Source organism: Martes martes (assembly GCF_963455335.1).
Source record: "Martes martes genome assembly, chromosome: 5".
In the NCBI taxonomy this organism is placed as follows: Eukaryota; Metazoa; Chordata; class Mammalia; order Carnivora; family Mustelidae; genus Martes; species Martes martes.
The window spans coordinates 68,963,283-68,980,160 of NC_137892.1; the positions used below are offsets into that span (position 1 = coordinate 68,963,283).

At 40.0% G+C, this 16,878-nt stretch overlaps 2 protein-coding genes across 3 annotated transcripts in view; both read left to right on the forward strand.

The window, feature by feature from the left end:
* Positions 1 to 1,101: 1,101 nt before the first annotated feature.
* Positions 1,102 to 6,555, forward strand: SERF1B (small EDRK-rich factor 1B). The gene is made up of 3 exons (XM_080803641.1): positions 1,102 to 1,256; positions 2,035 to 2,143; positions 5,097 to 6,555. The coding sequence occupies exons 1-3, from the start codon at positions 1,250 to 1,252 to the stop codon at positions 5,167 to 5,169; spliced, it is 189 nt and encodes a 62-aa protein (XP_080659767.1). The 5' UTR covers positions 1,102 to 1,249; the 3' UTR covers positions 5,170 to 6,555.
* An 8,623-nt stretch (positions 6,556 to 15,178) lies between these two features.
* LOC308343784 (survival motor neuron protein) overlaps positions 15,179 to 16,878 on the forward strand; it is a 33,860-nt gene continuing 32,160 nt past the window's right edge. Inside the window, exon 1 of one of the 2 annotated variants that reach the window (XM_080804954.1) lies at positions 15,179 to 15,287. In XM_080804954.1, the coding sequence (XP_080661080.1) occupies positions 15,216 to 15,287 (72 nt within the window). In that variant the 5' untranslated portion in view covers positions 15,179 to 15,215. The remainder of the gene's footprint in view (positions 15,288 to 16,878) is intronic. The other variant, XM_080804955.1, reaches the window with a different exon arrangement.

Genomic DNA, 16,878 nt, shown 5'->3' on the forward strand with positions numbered 1-16,878 from the left:
ATATGTTTGAAATTTTCCAAAATAAAAGTCTTCTAGAAACAGGGCAATTTAGGGGAACACTTAGGTGGCTAAGTAGGTTAAGCAGCCAACTCTTGGTTTGGGCTCAAGTCATGATCTCAGCGTGCTGGGATGGAGCCCCGCAACTGGCTTCCCGCTCAGAGGTGAAGCTGCTTCTCTCCTTCCCCTTCTCCCTCCTTTTGTGCTGTCTATTCCTGTCTTTCTCTCAAATAAATCTTTTCTTTTAAAAAAGGACTATTTTAGGGTGTACAGACTAACTCCACATATTTATCAATTTGTAATCATTAACGGAATAGATGAAGAATGTAAGTATTGTATTAACCAACAGGCATCTTTCCACGTCTGTTTCTAGCAATGGCAAACGCACCACGGCTTTCACCCAGGTTCCAAGGTTATCCTGGGCTATTATGAATGTGTGATAAAACTGCATTCCCTGCCATTCCCTTCCCATCACACAACCCAAGCACAGAGCCATTAACCTACAACTCCTAAAGTACTGTCGACCATGACAAAGGCACTGGGACTAAATGGGAAATGAAGAGATTTAAGAGTCTGTCCTAAATTTGAATCTCACTTCTACAAGTCCCTACCTGTTAGGTCAGTCGCTCCTCGTCTCAGTCTCAATCTCCTCTTCTGTATAATGAGAACAATGAAGCCTGTATTACAGGACTGGTGCAGGAATAAAGAAAGAAAATATGTAAAGAGCCAAACTGACTTTTGCAGAGTTAACCCTCAATCTGTTTTGTCCCCTTCCTTCTCCTCCCGCTTCTGCAAGGGATGAATAAAAGTTAGTGTTCTTTGTCGAAAAATGAGATATAGTAGCATTTATTGTTTTTGTCGTTACCAAAAAATGGAGGCTGGCCAGGGCCCAGTGTTGGGTACACAGTGCGTAAAATCCACAGACGCAGAACCTGGTTTGTAGACTCGACCGTATTCGCTTGGCAGAAAGACCCCAGAGAGCAGATGAATCTCAAGACGCTCTCGGCCCGGGTCCCTTGGCCGGGGCTCCCCGCCTACCCCCCGGCAGCGCACGCGCAGTCGCTCGCCCGGCTCGCGGGCGGCCGCTGTCCAGTCTCGGTGGGCGGGGCCATGGGAGGAGCGGAGGCGTTGCCCCGCAGAGGGCCCGCGCGGGCTCAGCCTTCAAGGGCCACCGGTGGGGACTACCGCTTAGCGTGCTAAGAGGCCGTTGCTTTCCGTAGGGGTTTTCTCCCAGGCTCGGTCCGGTGTCGGCATGGCCCGTGAGTGTGCGGACGGGTGGGGGAACGCGGAGGGGAGCGTCCGCTGAGAGAGCCTAGCGGGGAGGCGGGGACTGGCTGGTGTATCCCCTTCGGTTCCGGCGGCGCGGGGACCCTGTCCTCAGTCCGCAGAGGGAGAGGGATGGTTAGCTTCGGGTCCGCTTGAGAAATCGGGCAATCACCTGCAGGTCAGGTGTGAGTTTACACGGTAGAAAACACCTTTCCGGAGGTGAGGTGTGAGGATCGCGGCCCCGGGAAGGGTCCTGGTCGGAAAGGGGTTTCTGTCTGTACTTAAAGGTCCTAAGGCCTGATGAGGACTGGAAGCTCCGACTGAGTCTCCTCCGTAGTTCTTTTGTTTGGCTCCTACAGGTAATGTTTCTCGAACAGCCGCATTTGTTCGCCTAACAGTCGAGTTGTGATGGGCCAACTTGTGGAGCTCTGTTCCCTGTGTATCTATTCTTCTTCCCATAAACGCTTTTCAAAAGCTAGACCTTAATCTGGAATACTAACCGGTATAGACAGAGGAGTGGAATGCCTTTTGTAAGAGACCTGGAATTCACAGCCAGTGAGCACATTCATTGATATGATAATATTCTTAAGACCTTGTGTGTTTACCTCTGTGCTTCCTCCTCGTCAGATACGGGAACAGCGTTTAGTGTAATTACTCGGCTGGAGTGTCTGTTAAAAAGCCAGCTTCAGATGCATTTAAGTAAGAGCGTTTTTGCGGAATTCGTGATTATGTTTGAGATGGGGGAAAGAGCATGACTGTTTGGCTTTGTAGGAGGAAATCAGCGAGAACTTGCCCGCCAGAAAAACATGAAGAAATCCCAGGAAATTAGCAAGGGAAAAAGAAAAGAGGATAGCTTGACCACCTCTCAGAGAAAGCAGAGGTAAGCGATACTAAAGGAATTTTCAAGTCACTGAAGTTTTTGTTTTGGAGAACGGGGAGAATTTTTTAAATCCTTGGTAGAACTAGCCTTAGGCTGCATACGGGGTAACAGTTGAACATTTGTTGCATGCACACTAAAACTATATAAGGTAGCAATTATCCCAATACGTGAATGAAAAATTTCCAGCTCCCAAGCAATAGTCTTCAAGAGAATCTCAGACTTCAGTCACCACAACCATAGAAATTTCATCTAGCAAAATATCTGAATGCCTTCCTCGTGGTAGGCACTGTTCCATGCTAGGGATACAGCATTTTCAAAGGAGGCATCCTACCCAAACTAGTCGAGATGACAGGTGACTCAATTACAGGGATTAAGGTTCTGAAGGAGACACAAAAAAGTATATGTAGCTATATGGACTTTTTAAGATTCTTTGCGTTGGAAAAATTGCAGGTGCACAGCCTTGATGTATGATTATATATGTGAGAAATAATACAAAATTGCCACAGAAATATTTGGATTGCAGCTTAAATTTTTAAAAAGCATTCATATTTATAAACAAGCTTAATATTATTCTAAAAACAAATTTTGTCTAGGTACAGCTTGGAGGTCAGGTGGAGAATTGCCTACACATGCTTCCGTGGGGCTTCTCTGTGGTCCTCTAGCCTGCACATTAGAAACACCTGGGAAACCCTAAAGGCTACTCAAGCCTGTACCTTAAATTCAGTCCTGATTTAATTGGTCTGGGGCTGGGCATAGTAGGTGCTCTAGGTAAATTTTATTGTGACTGAGCTAAACCTGCCTTTAAAACTATCCCCAGGTGATTCCAATGTGCAACTAGAGTTAAGAATAATCGTTTGAGGGGCGCCTGGGTGGCTCAGTGGGTTAAAGCCTCTGTCTTCGGCTCAGGTCATGATCTCAGGGTCCTGGGATCGATCCCCGAGTTGGGCTCTCTGCTCGGCGGCGAGCCTGCTTCCTCCTCTCTGCCCGCCCCTCTGCCCACTTGTGATCTCTGTTTGTCAAATAAATAAATAAAATCTTTAAAAAATAATAATTGTTTGGGGCTGCCTGGCTAGCTCAGTGGAGAATGTGACTCTTGAGTCATGACTTCAAGTCCCACATTGGGTTTATTATCACCTCATGCTTTTTTTCTGTGATATTAAAGTGATAAGGTTTGCCTTAAATTTCTGTTTACCCACGTTGCAATAAAAGTAAACATGGTACAAATCAGTGACCCTGAAATTTTTAGTGGGGAACCTTAGTCTAGCTCAGTAATAGTCCTTGTTAAATGAATATCCATTTGTTAGAAAGCTCTGCGCTGGGTACTCTATACTTATTATCTCTATTCGTTACCCTGAAAAATGGTATTAGCCTCAATGTATAGGATAGGAAACTGAGGTTCTGAATTTCAGTAACATTACTAAGGGTACAGCAAGTGCAAAAGAGTTCAGTTTCAAACAGAAAAGTTACAATCATATTATTTTCCATAATACTTCATTTCTTTTTTTTCTTTTAAAGATTTTATTTATTTGACAGAGAGAGACACAGCTAGAGAGGGAACAGAAACAGGGAGAGTGGGAGAGAGAAAAGCAGGCTTCCTACAGAGCAGGGAGTCTGATGCGGCACTCAATCCTGGGACTCCAGGATCATGACCTGAGTCAAAGGCAGACAGACACTCAATGACTGAGCCACCCAGGCGCCCAGTACTTCATTTCTTTATAGCCATCTTGGTTTTCCTTCATCCTCATTCCTCAACTTTGCTATTGGCTTTACAGAAGTGTCTATTGTCATGGACAGAGCTACTCACCTATATTAAAATCTCACACTAAATCTATGTGATAACAGGAAAGAGCCTGAACTTTGAAATTAGACAAACTTGGGTTTTATATGATTTAAGGCAAATTATTTAGCTCTAAACTTCTAATTTTTTTTTAATTTGAATCATGGGGATAATAACAGTTGCTATTAGACTTAATCCAGAGCCAGCAAATTGGAATGTAGCCAGGTGTCGATTACAAAGCCATTTAATGTATTTTTTAAAATAAGGACTTCCTGGACCATCTAGCCCAGGTAGTCTGGTTCTAGTTCACCATTAATATGATATATGGAGGTTCAGCCAGAGACACCAAGTGTTAAGGAAACGCCTGAATATCCTGTTGTTTTTTAGGGTAATCCATTTTTAATCACTAGCTATTGGGCTTTCAGGCTTGTAAGAAACTGAATTGCTTCATAACATCTATGTCCTAATGCTACGTACCATTTTGGATATCTAGAAGACTTCTTTTTTTTTTTTTTTTTTTAATTTTTTAAATTTCTTTTCAGTGTTCCAGAGTTCATTGTGTATGCACCACACCCAGTGCTCCATGCAATACGTGCCCTCCACAATATCCACCACCAGGCTTACCTAACCTCCCACTCCTCTCCCCTCCAAAACCCTCAGTTCCTCAGAGTCCACGGTCTCTCATGGGTCATCTCCCCCTCCAATTTCCCCCAACTCCCTTCTCCTCTCCATCTCCCCATGACCTCACCTCCGTGTTATTCCTTATGCTTTAGGAGACTTCTTAAATGCCCCTTCTTTGAGAGAAAAATAGAGTATATTAACTTTGTTGAAAACAAAAGTAGTTGCCATTATTTCTGTATACAGCTGCCTGATGTCAGATAGATATATTCATAGCTATTCCACAAAACAACCCTAGTGACTACTTTTCTGATTTTGAAAGGTCGTTATTTGCCCAAGATCATGATAACAATAGAGATGGTTTTCAAAATAAGATGTGACTTCAAAGCCCTTTCATACTTTGTTTTCCCATTCTGTTGCCATGAAAACAGAAACACTTGAATCTTTATAACTTTTAGTTTGTTTTCTAATATGTTTAATGGGTTATGTATACAAAACAAGTAAGAACATGTAATCAGTTTTTCTGTAACAACTTAACAGCCTTTTCCCCCATTATAGGGACTCTGAGATAATGCAACAAAAGCAGAAGGCAGCTAATGAGAAGAAGTCTATGCAGACAAGAGAAAAATGATGACTATTTGGAAAAACCTGGGTGCTCCTGCCGACTAGGTGTATCATAAGCTCTAAGGTCAAAATTTTGTGGAGTGAACAGTCATGTGTTATATCCTTATAAAACTATTTTAAACTTTACCTTTCAGCCTCACTTAATGTTTCAGAACCATTCTTCAAAGAATAAAACACTAACCGTTCATGTGATATATTGGTGGATGTTATTTTTTTATCAGCAGTGAGCATTTATATAATTTGCCAGAGACGTAATGTGATGAGATAATAAAAATCTATAAATCTAGAATATTTGTCATAAACTTTGTTAAAGTAGATCTTGTTTACAGTCAACTTGATTGTATAATAGAATTTAAGATACATTTATCTTAAAACAATCTAATGTTGTTTTGTGATTAACTGGTTTGCTTGAAGAATTTACCATAGCACAGACCCACCTGGAATGGCAACTAAATGAATATAAACTAAATGAAGAGTAACTTACTGAGAAAATTCTGAGTTTTGCTTACCGCTTTAAAATTTTTAGTGAGTGCCTTTCTTCTAATAGACTATGTTCTTTAGAACAGAATTAGGTTCACAATAAAATTGATTTCTCATGTATACCCTGCTTCTATTTATACATAGCCTCCTCCATTATGAATATGCCCCACCAGAGTGGTAAGTCTGTTGTAATTGATGAATCTATAGTAACATATCATAATCACCCAAAGTACGAGGTTACTAGTCCAAAGTTCAAAGGATTCAGTCTTCGTGTTGTAAGAGTGTCGTTTTTTAAGTCTATTCCGAGACTGAAAAACTTGTGACTTGACAGTGATAAATAATGGAAATACATTAACCTAGAGAAGGATTTATGACTATACTACTCTGAAGCAAATAGGCATAATTACTGCAAAGAGAGTCTACCACTGTGGAAATGGACAGTCAGTGGACAGCTCTTTAAGACTTGGCCTCCTATTTTAACGAAGGTTCTGATAATCTTGAGATAAGTCACTTGGCCGTGGTGCCACCTGTTAATGGGGTGGAATCCTCAGTGTCTCTAATACTGGAAGAGGCAAATGGGAAGTTCTTATCTTCATATTACTATAGCTTTTCAGTTAAAGTAAAACTTTGTCTTAGGTTAACGTAAGTCTTCAAGCTTTATATGGGGAGTTATAAGGGCAAAAGGATTACATCAGCTTAAGTTACTTTCTAATAAAAAGAATGATGGGGACGCCTGGGTGGCTCAGTTGGTTAAGCCGCTGCCTTCGGCTCAGGTCATGATCCCAGGGTCCTGGGATTGAGTCCCGCATCGGGTTCCTTGCTCGGCAGGGAGCCTGCTTCTCTCGCTGCCTCTGCCTGCCTCTCTGCCTGCTTGTGTGTACTCTCTCTCTCTATGGCAAATAAATAAAATCTTAAAAAAAAAAAAAAAAGGATGATGAAGTCCGATTGTACTGCAAAGCTTCTTTATGGGTTTGATTTCTATAATCCTATCTTCAGAATTTTACACAGTGGTAAGTCATGAATACAAAGAACTTGTTATGCTTTCAGCTGTATACTTTGTTGTTTTTTTGTTTTTTGTTTTAAGTAATGAATAATGTAGTGGAATAACTTTAGCTTTTCAAAAGTTAATCCTTAATCAGTCTTGGGAAAACCGCGTTTTCCAAAAGAACATGGGTATTAGGATAAGGAAGATCTCTGTGTTATAATTAATCACTAAGACTTAAATCCAGAACTGCATCTTAAAAAAAATTATGGCACTTGAATGAGTTCATTGTAAGATAAAGGGCTTGGTTTTTAACTAAAACATGACCACATGTTTCCTCAAGGCAGACAGAAAACTTACCCAAGAGGAAGAAAATTAACTGTAATTGCTGTAACTTATTGACACTTCAGTTTCTTTTCTTGTACTATATTTAAGCAACGTAACTAAAATAGCTAAACTTCTAAAGATGGTAACGGGTCAAGATACTTTTTAATTTCTCAATCACGAGATATTAAGGGAAAATACGTGTGAATAGTTACATCCAATCAGTAAAGTTAACTTATGCACTAACTTTAGATTATTGTTTTGGTATGTTGCTAAGGCAAGATCAAATTACTTAAATGAAGTAGTGCCAACTCTAAAATGTAATTTAGAAAATACTGAACTCCATGGAACACCCTCATAGGCATTAAAATTGCTACCTTGCATTATCCTTAACGTGGTAGTGGATTGTCATTAGCAATCGTCCTAAGACCTGCTGAGATATATGAGGGAGCAGCTGCTACTGCCCAAGGTGAGAACAGGGAGGTCAGATTCATCAGTTCCTTGATTCCTTTTTTTTTTAAACATTGTTTTTTGTTTTTTTTTTAAAGATTTTATTTATTTATTTGACAGACAGAGATCACAAGTAGGCAGAGAGGCAGGCAGAGAGAGGAGGGGAAGCAGGCTCTCTGCTGAGCAGAGAGCCCGATGCGGGGCCTGATCCCAGGACCCCGAGATCATGACCTCAGCTGAAGGCAGAGGCTTAACCCACTGAGCCACCCAGGTGCCCCTTGATTCCTTTTGAGTACCCTTTCTATTAGTAGCATGTGTAAGAAATTGTTACCCACTCAACACAGGAAAGTGTTGAAAAATAGGACTCACAGGAAATACTGATTACTGACATCATTTTTCTAACTTTTTAAAAATATTTTTTCTTTTTCTGCATGTTTTTATAGATAGAATGAGGTTACTCACTCGAGGAGGGTGAGCACCTATGTATTTTAAAGTTGTGCCTTGTAAAGAGTTTCTGTTCAAGGCAAGGGTCGTACTAATACTCTTAGTACTAATACTGTCTAAAAGCTGTTTGAAAACTATTGAACTCTAAAAAGGCTATCCCCTCACAGTGTATACATCTAACAAATTATATTGTACACCGTAAATATAAACAATTTTATTAGTAAATCATACCTCATTGAAGCAGTGGGAAGGAAAATACCCCTAAAGTGAAAACCCAATATAAAAGTCACTTTGGCAGTCAGAATTTGAGATTTGTACATTTTATCATCTGTGTCAGCAGTGATTGAAACTAAGCAGGGAGCGTGTGAACTTTAGTTAAGTTCCCAACTGCCTTTGGTGATGAAGACCTAAAGTAAAAATTGAATTGAAAAATTAACTTTATGAAATTGTCAACCATAATTTTCCATTAGAACAAAAGAGTAAGAAAGTTTATTAAACTACCTCCTAAGACTTTATCTGCTGAAGTACTTGCTTTTTGGTAGTCACATATTGGGATATATTGCTTTACTGATGGCCAAGTCTTGAAAATGTCAGTGGGAAAAGAGGAATGACTCTAGGTTGCTGAAATGCACTTTCCCATAAATTGCACCAAAATTTTAAACGTCATATAGACTTTTCCGTACAACTTTGCTTCTTAAAACCCTTTCACGTACCACTAAACCTGCTAATACACTTGAAAAGTTTACGAGCAGCCTGCTATTAGATGATTTGTCCAGCAAAATTGAGATTTAAAATTTATACTTTGATTATAACCTAACTTTTATAGAAATATTTTTCACGCCACCTACTGCTTTTCATGCTACTCTATCAATTGGATCTAACTTTGCTTACTGGAGTGTCCATACAGGAATATTGAGTATTACTTGAGTATTACTGAATGGAGCTTCTTTTATACAAGTTTTTAGTTTGTAAGAAATTGCCTACCAACCTGGCTGTAATAAAGACAAAATCCTATTGAATACTTCCCTTTTATAAACATATATTGCATGACAAAGGCTTTTGTGAAGGCTTTGGATTTTGGGAGGGAGGAGTTATTGGTCAAAGGCTCATTTGGCCTTGTACACTCAAGATGACTGCTAAGGTGGCTTTTGAATAGACATTTAATAGAGAGTTATGTATTTTAATGCATGCTTGAAGAAATACAAGCACATTAAAACTGTGATTTGATGGTATGTTAAAATTTCTAGTTGCAAACAGACTCATCAATTATAAATAACCACAACAGTTATTTGAGTGGATGAGAGACTCCAGAGTCCGAGGAAAAGTTGAAGACTCAAGGCTTTGGAAAGGTCAAGAGTTGGAACAGCTCCAGGTCCTATGAGAATTTCTTACTCCATGATGGTCCTCTCAGGGTGAAGTTTTGACAACAATTTTCCATCTTTGTCATTCAGAGTTCCTCCAAATGAACTTATTTGGGTTGCATGCCTACCCTTCAGCAAGGGGAAGGCAGGCACCTAAGATGATAGAATCAAGAGTGTATTCCGTGAGTAACAGATGTCTGTGAGAATGTGTTTTGTGTGTCAGTAACTCTATCTTCTTCATGGCTGTGTAGTATCCTGTTATAAAAATATACCATGATTTAGTTATCCACTCTACTTTTCATGACGTTTGGTTTGCTCTTAGTTTGGAGCTTTTAAAAATAATTCTGCCATAAATATTCTATATATATAGATAGATAGGTATCTATCTATATATATCTTTTAGGGGTCATAAATATGTATTTCTATTTAATATTAACAGTGGAATTGCTGGGTCATAGAATACATAAAATTGTTGTCTAGTTTTCCTTAATGCTCATTTAAGCACTTATAAACACATAACTAAGGAATGTGGGGAATTTCCTTGGGTTGCTGTAACAAATTACCACAAACTTAGGGGCTTACAAGAACCAAAATTTATTCTTTCACAGTTCTATAGGCCAGAAGTATACAGGCAAGTTGTCAGCGGGACCACATGGCCTCTGAAGATTCTAAATGAAAATCTTTGCTTGCCTCTTCCATTGGCTTCATGCATTACTTTGCTGTGGCAGCATAACTCCTATCTTTGTCTTCACATAGCCTTCTTTTCTCAGGCTTCTTCCTGTTTTTTAAAAGGATGTTTGTCATTGGGTTTAGGGCCCACTCTAATTTAGGATGATCTCATCTTAAGATCTTTAATTACATCAGCACAACCTTTTTCCCAAATAGGGTCACATTCACAAAATATGGTGGACATATTTTGGGGACCACCATTCACCCACTACAAAATGGGAAACAAAAACGGGGAAACTTAGCTATAACTTACTTTTTTTTAAGCCATCCTACAGGTCAGTCCATATTGATCTAACCATAGTGTAGATATATAGTAATTTATCCAGTGACTTCCTTACTCATGGACATTGAAGATGTTTTCAAGCATTTGCTACTACAAACAATTCTGTAATACAGTCATACCTATAATGTTCTTTTATTTCTGTAAGAATGCATTCCTAAAGATAGAATTCTTAAGACAATGGTAGAGTATATGTATTTGCTATTTTAAACAAGTATTTCCAGGAAGAAAATAGCTTTCTATATCCATGCCCTTGATAACATCAAATATTAATCTCTACTAATTTTGCCAACGTGAGTGAAAAATGGTATCTTAGTTTTAATAATTCCCTGCATGTAGAGGTTGAGCATTTTTCCATGTTTATTGGACAGTGAGATTTTTTCTTCTGATCTACTCATGTTTTCCCTCTGCTTTACGCTTTTTATTTCATTTAGTCCTCACATGTAGACCCTACTATTCTATCTATCTGTATAGTTAAAGAAATTGAGGTTTTAATTAAGGAATTTCCCCCAAGCTTACCCAGCTAGTAAGTGGCAGGTTAGGGATATTAAACCAGGCAGACTGAGTGCAGGAGTTAGGCTTATTTTCATACTTATTGGCTATGTTTTTCTTCCCCCCCCCTTTGGAATATTTTATTCTTGGCTTTATTATTTTTTTGCAGTTTTTACTTTGGACAAAGCTTTTTTAAAATATATAAACGTAGGGGCGCCTGGGTGGCTCAGTGGGTTAAGCCGCTGCCTTCGGCTCAGGTCATGATATCAGGGTCCTGGGATCGAGCCCCGCATTGGGCTCCTTGCTCAGTGGGGAGCCTGCTTCCTCCTCTCTCTCTGCCTGCCTCTCTGCCTGCTTGTGTTCTCTGTCTCTCTCTCTCTCTCTGTCAAATAAATAAAATCTTTAAAAATATATATATATATAAACATATGTATATAGTGTATGTATATAAATTATACTAAATATGTAAGAGATAGTAACCTCTTTACATGTGAAAAATATTTTCCAAACTATTGTATGTCATTTCATTGTATTTATTCTGCTTTTGCCAGAATTTTTTTATAAAGATTTTTATTTTTATGTGATAGAGAAAGAGAGATCACAAGTAGGTAGTGAGGCAGGTGGGGGGCGGGGGGAAGCAGGCTCCCCACTGAGCAGAGAGCCCGATGCGGGGCTCGATTCCAGGACCCTGAGATCATGACCTGAGCCGAAGGCAGAAGCTTAACCCACTGAGCCACCCAGGTGCCCCAAGAATTTTTAATTACATAATTGTCTAGTTTCTTTATAAGTAAGGATGCAGACTGACAGCAGAGTTGTCCTGTCTGACATGTTAAAACTTTTTAATGTGAACTTAAATACCTTTGTTCGGGCAGGGACCAGGCATAGTGAATGGGATGGGGTGGAGGGATAGTCTCCACCTAACTGATTACAGTACCCACCACCCCTTATTGTTTACTCCTCCTTAACTTACTTACTCCCAAAAGGTATTTGGATTTTCAGTGCTAGCATGGTTTCTTGTTTCTACCTTAAGATCTTCCCCATCCCAAGTTTATAAAAATCACCTAGAATGTACTTTGGTACGTGATGTGAGAGTGAGGAGTCCAAACCTCAGATGCTGGATGGTTAATTATAGCTATGTTGTTTAAGAATTAAAATACCATTTGTCCATTACATGGTTCAAATACTCTTCCAAAACATCAATTTTAAGTTTTAACTTTATGCGGCTATAACAGGTCTGTGAGCATTCTTGTACTAAAATCACTGATAACATCTCTCATCTGCCCCTAGACCCTGATAACAAGGGTAAGGAACTAACTGGTTTGGCTTTGTCATTTGTTTATTCACTCTTCCACTTGAAATTCAAATCGGAAACCTCATCACTAATTATTTGAATCCTTTATTTGTTCCTGGGCAAGTTCCAAGAGTCACTGAAGGTAGGTTTTTTATTTGGAAATTACATATGTACAAAGATGTGTTCCAGTTCATGAAGTTAAATTTGATGTTTTCATAAATGCCTTCAAATCAGGTGAAATGGCTTTTCTTTGGAAGTTCATGACATTGTACTTTTTTTTTAAAGATTTTATTTATTTATTTGACAGACAGAGACCACAAGTAGGCAGAGAGAGAGGGGGAAGCAGGCTCCCTGCTGAACAGAGAGCCCGATGCGGGGCTTGATCCCACGACACTGGGATCATGACCTGAGCCGAAGGCAGAGGCTTAACCCACTGAGCCACCCAGGCGCCCCCACTACATTGTACTTTGAGTGCTTTGTGTGTCATATTAAATAACTTTATAAAATACAGAAATTCAAACATAGAGGTCACCATCAGGGATAAAAGAACTTAATATTTTCTTTGAGGACAAAAATTCCATAGGTTCATTTTTGTTGGTGAACCTGGTCCTCATAAGGAGAAATACTTTTTCCACAAAGAATCTGCCATTCTGAATTTAAGATATTTATTCCTTCTTGAAAACTTTATGCTAAGGGAGAAAATCTAGACACAAAAGGCCACATATTCCATTTATATAAAATATAAAAATAAGTAAATCCATACATAGAAAGTGATGAGTAGTTGTGAGGGGCTGGAAGGAGGAAAGAATAGGGAGTGATGGCTAATGGGTACAAGTTTCTTTTTGGGGTGATGAAGTGCTCTAGAATTAGCGGTGGTGGCTGCATAACCTTTCAAATACACTAAAAACTAAGCTGTTTGCTTTAAAATGGTGAAATTGATGGTACATAAATTATACTTAAAAAAATAAAACCCTCTGGGGCGCCTGGGTGGCTCAGTGGGTTGGGCCTCTGCCTTCGGCTCGGGTCATGATCTCAGGGTCCTGGGATCGAGCCCCGCATCGGGCTCTCTGCTCAGCGGGGAGCCTGCTTCCTCCTCTCTCTCTCTGCCTACTTGTGATCTCTGTCTGTCAAATAAATAAATAAAATCTTTAAAAAAATAAAAAAAAAAAAATAAAAAAAAATAAAACCCTCATTCCAAATTCTTTAAATTTCTGCATCAAATGCCATTGTGAAGGGGTTCCTGGCTGGCCCCATAGGATCGTGCAACTCTTGATTTCCAGGTGGTCAGTTTGAGCCCCACATTACGTGAAGAGATTACTTACAAAAAAAAAATGCTATTGTGAGAATTTTTATGATTGAGAGAAATCTCAGTGGTTTTTTTTTTTTAATCCATCTGGCAATCCTAAATACTTAATAAATACTAAATACTTAATAATAATATACTAAATAAATACTAAATCCTAAACAATAATCTGGAAAAATAAATGATAAACTCCTATTAAGATTTAAAATCCTGCTTGATCCATATAAAGACAAAAAAATGCACCTTCATAAACATTAGACAATATTTGATCCCATTTTTCTTGCCTATCCCTCTCACTTTATCTATCACTACACTCCTCCCACTCCCTGGCAATTGTCAGTTTATTCTCTAGGAATCTGTTTCTGTTTCATTAAATTGTTTTTGGTTTTCACATGTAAGTAAAGTCATATGATATTTCTCTGACTCATTTCACATAGCATGGTACTCTCTGGATCTGTCTATGTTGTTGTAAATGGAAGATTTCATTGTGCATATGTGTATAAACACATCTTTATCCACTCATCTGGGGTTTGCATCAATTTATATTCCCACCAATAGTGCATGAGGGTTCCCTTTTTATATCATTACTCTCCTTGTTATTATCTTTCTGATAATAGCTATTCCAACACCTGTAATAGCTCTTTGAGTTTTGATTTGCATTTTCCTGAAGATTAGTGATATTGAGCATCTTTCCATGTACCTGTTGACATCTGTATGTGTTCTTTGGAAAAGTATCTGTGCAGGGCCTCTGCACATTTTTTAAGGGAATTGATGGTTTTTGGGGTTGGGAGGGTTTTCTTGTGTCTTTTAAATTTTTTATTTATTTGATAGATTGAGAAAGTACAAGTAGGCAGAGGGAGAGGGAGAAGAAGGCTCTCCGCTGTGCAGAGAGCCTAATGGACCCTCAGATCGCGACCTGAGCTGAAGGCAAGCACTTAATCCACTGAGCCACCCAGGCTCCCCTTTTGTTGTTTTTTAACTTTGAGTTTTATGGGTTCTTTATAGATTTTGGATGTTAATGCCTTATCAGTTAAATCATATGTGAGAATGTCTTTGCCCATCCAGTAGGTTGTCTTTTCCTTTTGTTGGTTTCCTTCACTATGCAAAGAATGAAAGTTTGATGCAGTCCCATTTGTTCATTTTGATTCGTTTTTTAAGTTTCAAAATTTGCTAGAGAAGGTTTGGGAGATATTAACCTAAATGTTAATATGTTGGGAAGTGGCTAAAGGGATCCAGGAAGCTGTGTAAATGCTCTGTGCTGGTTTCCTGGGGGGGAGGGGGGGGGTGTTGGGAGGATATCAACAGTTCCTTACTTTTTAAGTTTTTAAAAAGTAATCTCTACCACCTCATGTGGGAGTGTAACTCACATCCTTCTCCCCCAGAGTAAGTCTCATGCTGTACCCATTGAGCCAGCCATGTGCCCCTTGTTCCTTTTTATTGCTGAGTAGTAGTCTATTGTACACATATACCAAAGTAAATTTCTTTAAAATGGACATATTAATTCCGCACTTACGGAGTGGTGAAAATTAACATAAAACTTTGTAAAGCATTTTTTTAAATGGTAGCCGTATTAATGGTTACCTCTAGACTTTTATATTTCTTACCCACATTTCCTAAATTATTTGCAATGGGCAATATTTTCTATGGAAATTTGCTTAAAACAAAAACACCCTGGTAGAATCACTCTACGAACGTACCAAAAAGTGAAACCAAAGAATTGAAAGCAGGCGGAAAAAAAGGAGCAATACGACCAATCACGGAGACAGCAACCACTCCTACCGACCACGCGGACTTCTCCAGGCCTCGTGGCCGCTCTCCAGGACACCGTACTCTTCCGCTCCCAGAGGTCCCCGGCGGCGGAAGTTGTCACTTCCAGAGAGACGCTGCCCACGCCGTGCACCCGGCAGTAAGCTCGCCATGGCGATGGGAGGAGGTGGTGGCGTCCCGGAGCAGGAGGACTCCGTGTTGTTCCGGCGCGGCACAGGCCAGGTGAGGTCTTGGAGGGCACCGCCTCCCGAGAGTGCCCCGAGCGGGCTCCCAGCGCCCTCCTCCGGGCCCCAGCGGCTGGACGGAACCTGGCGGGTTCGCTGATTGCGGGGCCGTATTCCAGGTTTCTACGTCTTCACAGGTTTGGGATCTTTTAGCCACGAGCTCCTTTCTCTTGCGGTTTGGACTCCCTGATAGCTGAGAGACGATTCCCTACCTCACCTTGATCGTACCTTGGTTTGTTCATTCTTTCTGATTGGGAAGTGTTCGGGAGGCAGACCGGGGTGAAGCAGGCGAACCAGTTAGGAGTCCGTTGAAATAATCCCGTTTTAGACCCAGGTGTTAGCAATGGAAAATAAAGTACTTGGATTCCAGGTGTAATTTGAAATCAAGAGGTACTGTGGGTTTTGCACATGGAATCGATAAAGGAGATTTGAGAAAGGTAAGTCAAGGTAATTTCAAGATTGTCCCAAACTGAGATTGCTTTTTACTCAGGTGTGCTTAGGAAGACTGTAGGTAGAGAAGGTTTGTAAGGGGGAAGATCAACCTTGGGTAAAATCTGATTGGAGTGAGTTTGGAGCGGGAGAGAAGAAAATCAAGGGAAAATTTGTAAATAAATATTTCAAGTTGTAAATAGAAGGTAGAGAAATTGGCCAATAGATGGAGGGGGCACTAAAATAAACAGGATTCTCAATTTAGTTTTTTGTTTGTAAGGTGAGAGAAATCTGTTTCAACATTTTGTGGGCTGGTGGGAAAGATCCAGTAAGGATGGAAAACTTGGTGACACAAGAGAAATGTCAAAGCACTGTTCTAGAATAGATATAGTTAAGAGAGAGGTTAACTATAGAATAGTTAAGAGAGGTTGGATTTGGCCTTTGTTAGAAACATTGACAGTTAATATTGTGGTAATTATGTGCATAGAGACCTTTGTGGTTGGACAGATTTGTCAGAGTTCTCTTTCCATTGTGGCTGTGTTCAGTAAAAGATGTAAAGTCATCAGCTAGAAGTGAGAGGGGGCAAATGTTGGAGATTTGAGCAGAGAGAGTAGAAACTAGGGATAGAGAATGAGTGTTGGACTAGGGAAATGTAGTGGAAGTGTTGCTAGGCCACGTTAATGGTCTCCTTGAGATCTGTGGTCATGAGTATAAAGGGGACTAGGCAGCATAATTGTATTTTTCTCCAGCTAAATTCAATTCAGGTGTGTGAGGGCAGGCACAGAGTGAATTAAGAGTTGAAATTAAAAGGGCTGTAGTTTGGAGCACCTGATGGCTCAGTTGGTTGAGCGTTTGCCTTCAGCTCAGGTCATGATCCCAGGATCCTGTTAGGAGGCCCACATCGAGCTCCCCATCAGTGGAGAGCCTCTTCCTTCTGCCCCTTCCCTCACTTGTACTCTCACTCTCTTTATCCTAAATAAAGCTACAGCCGGGGGCTGTAGCTTTACCAGGAGAATGTAAGAAAGGGAGTTGGGGAAGTACAATGGAAATGTCTTGATAATTGGCCGTGGAATTTAAGCTGGCTAAGAAATGGAGTGAGAGTTCGTAGGAGTTTAAAAAGTTGGAGAATCAGGGGCGCCTGGGTGGCTCGGTGGGTTGAG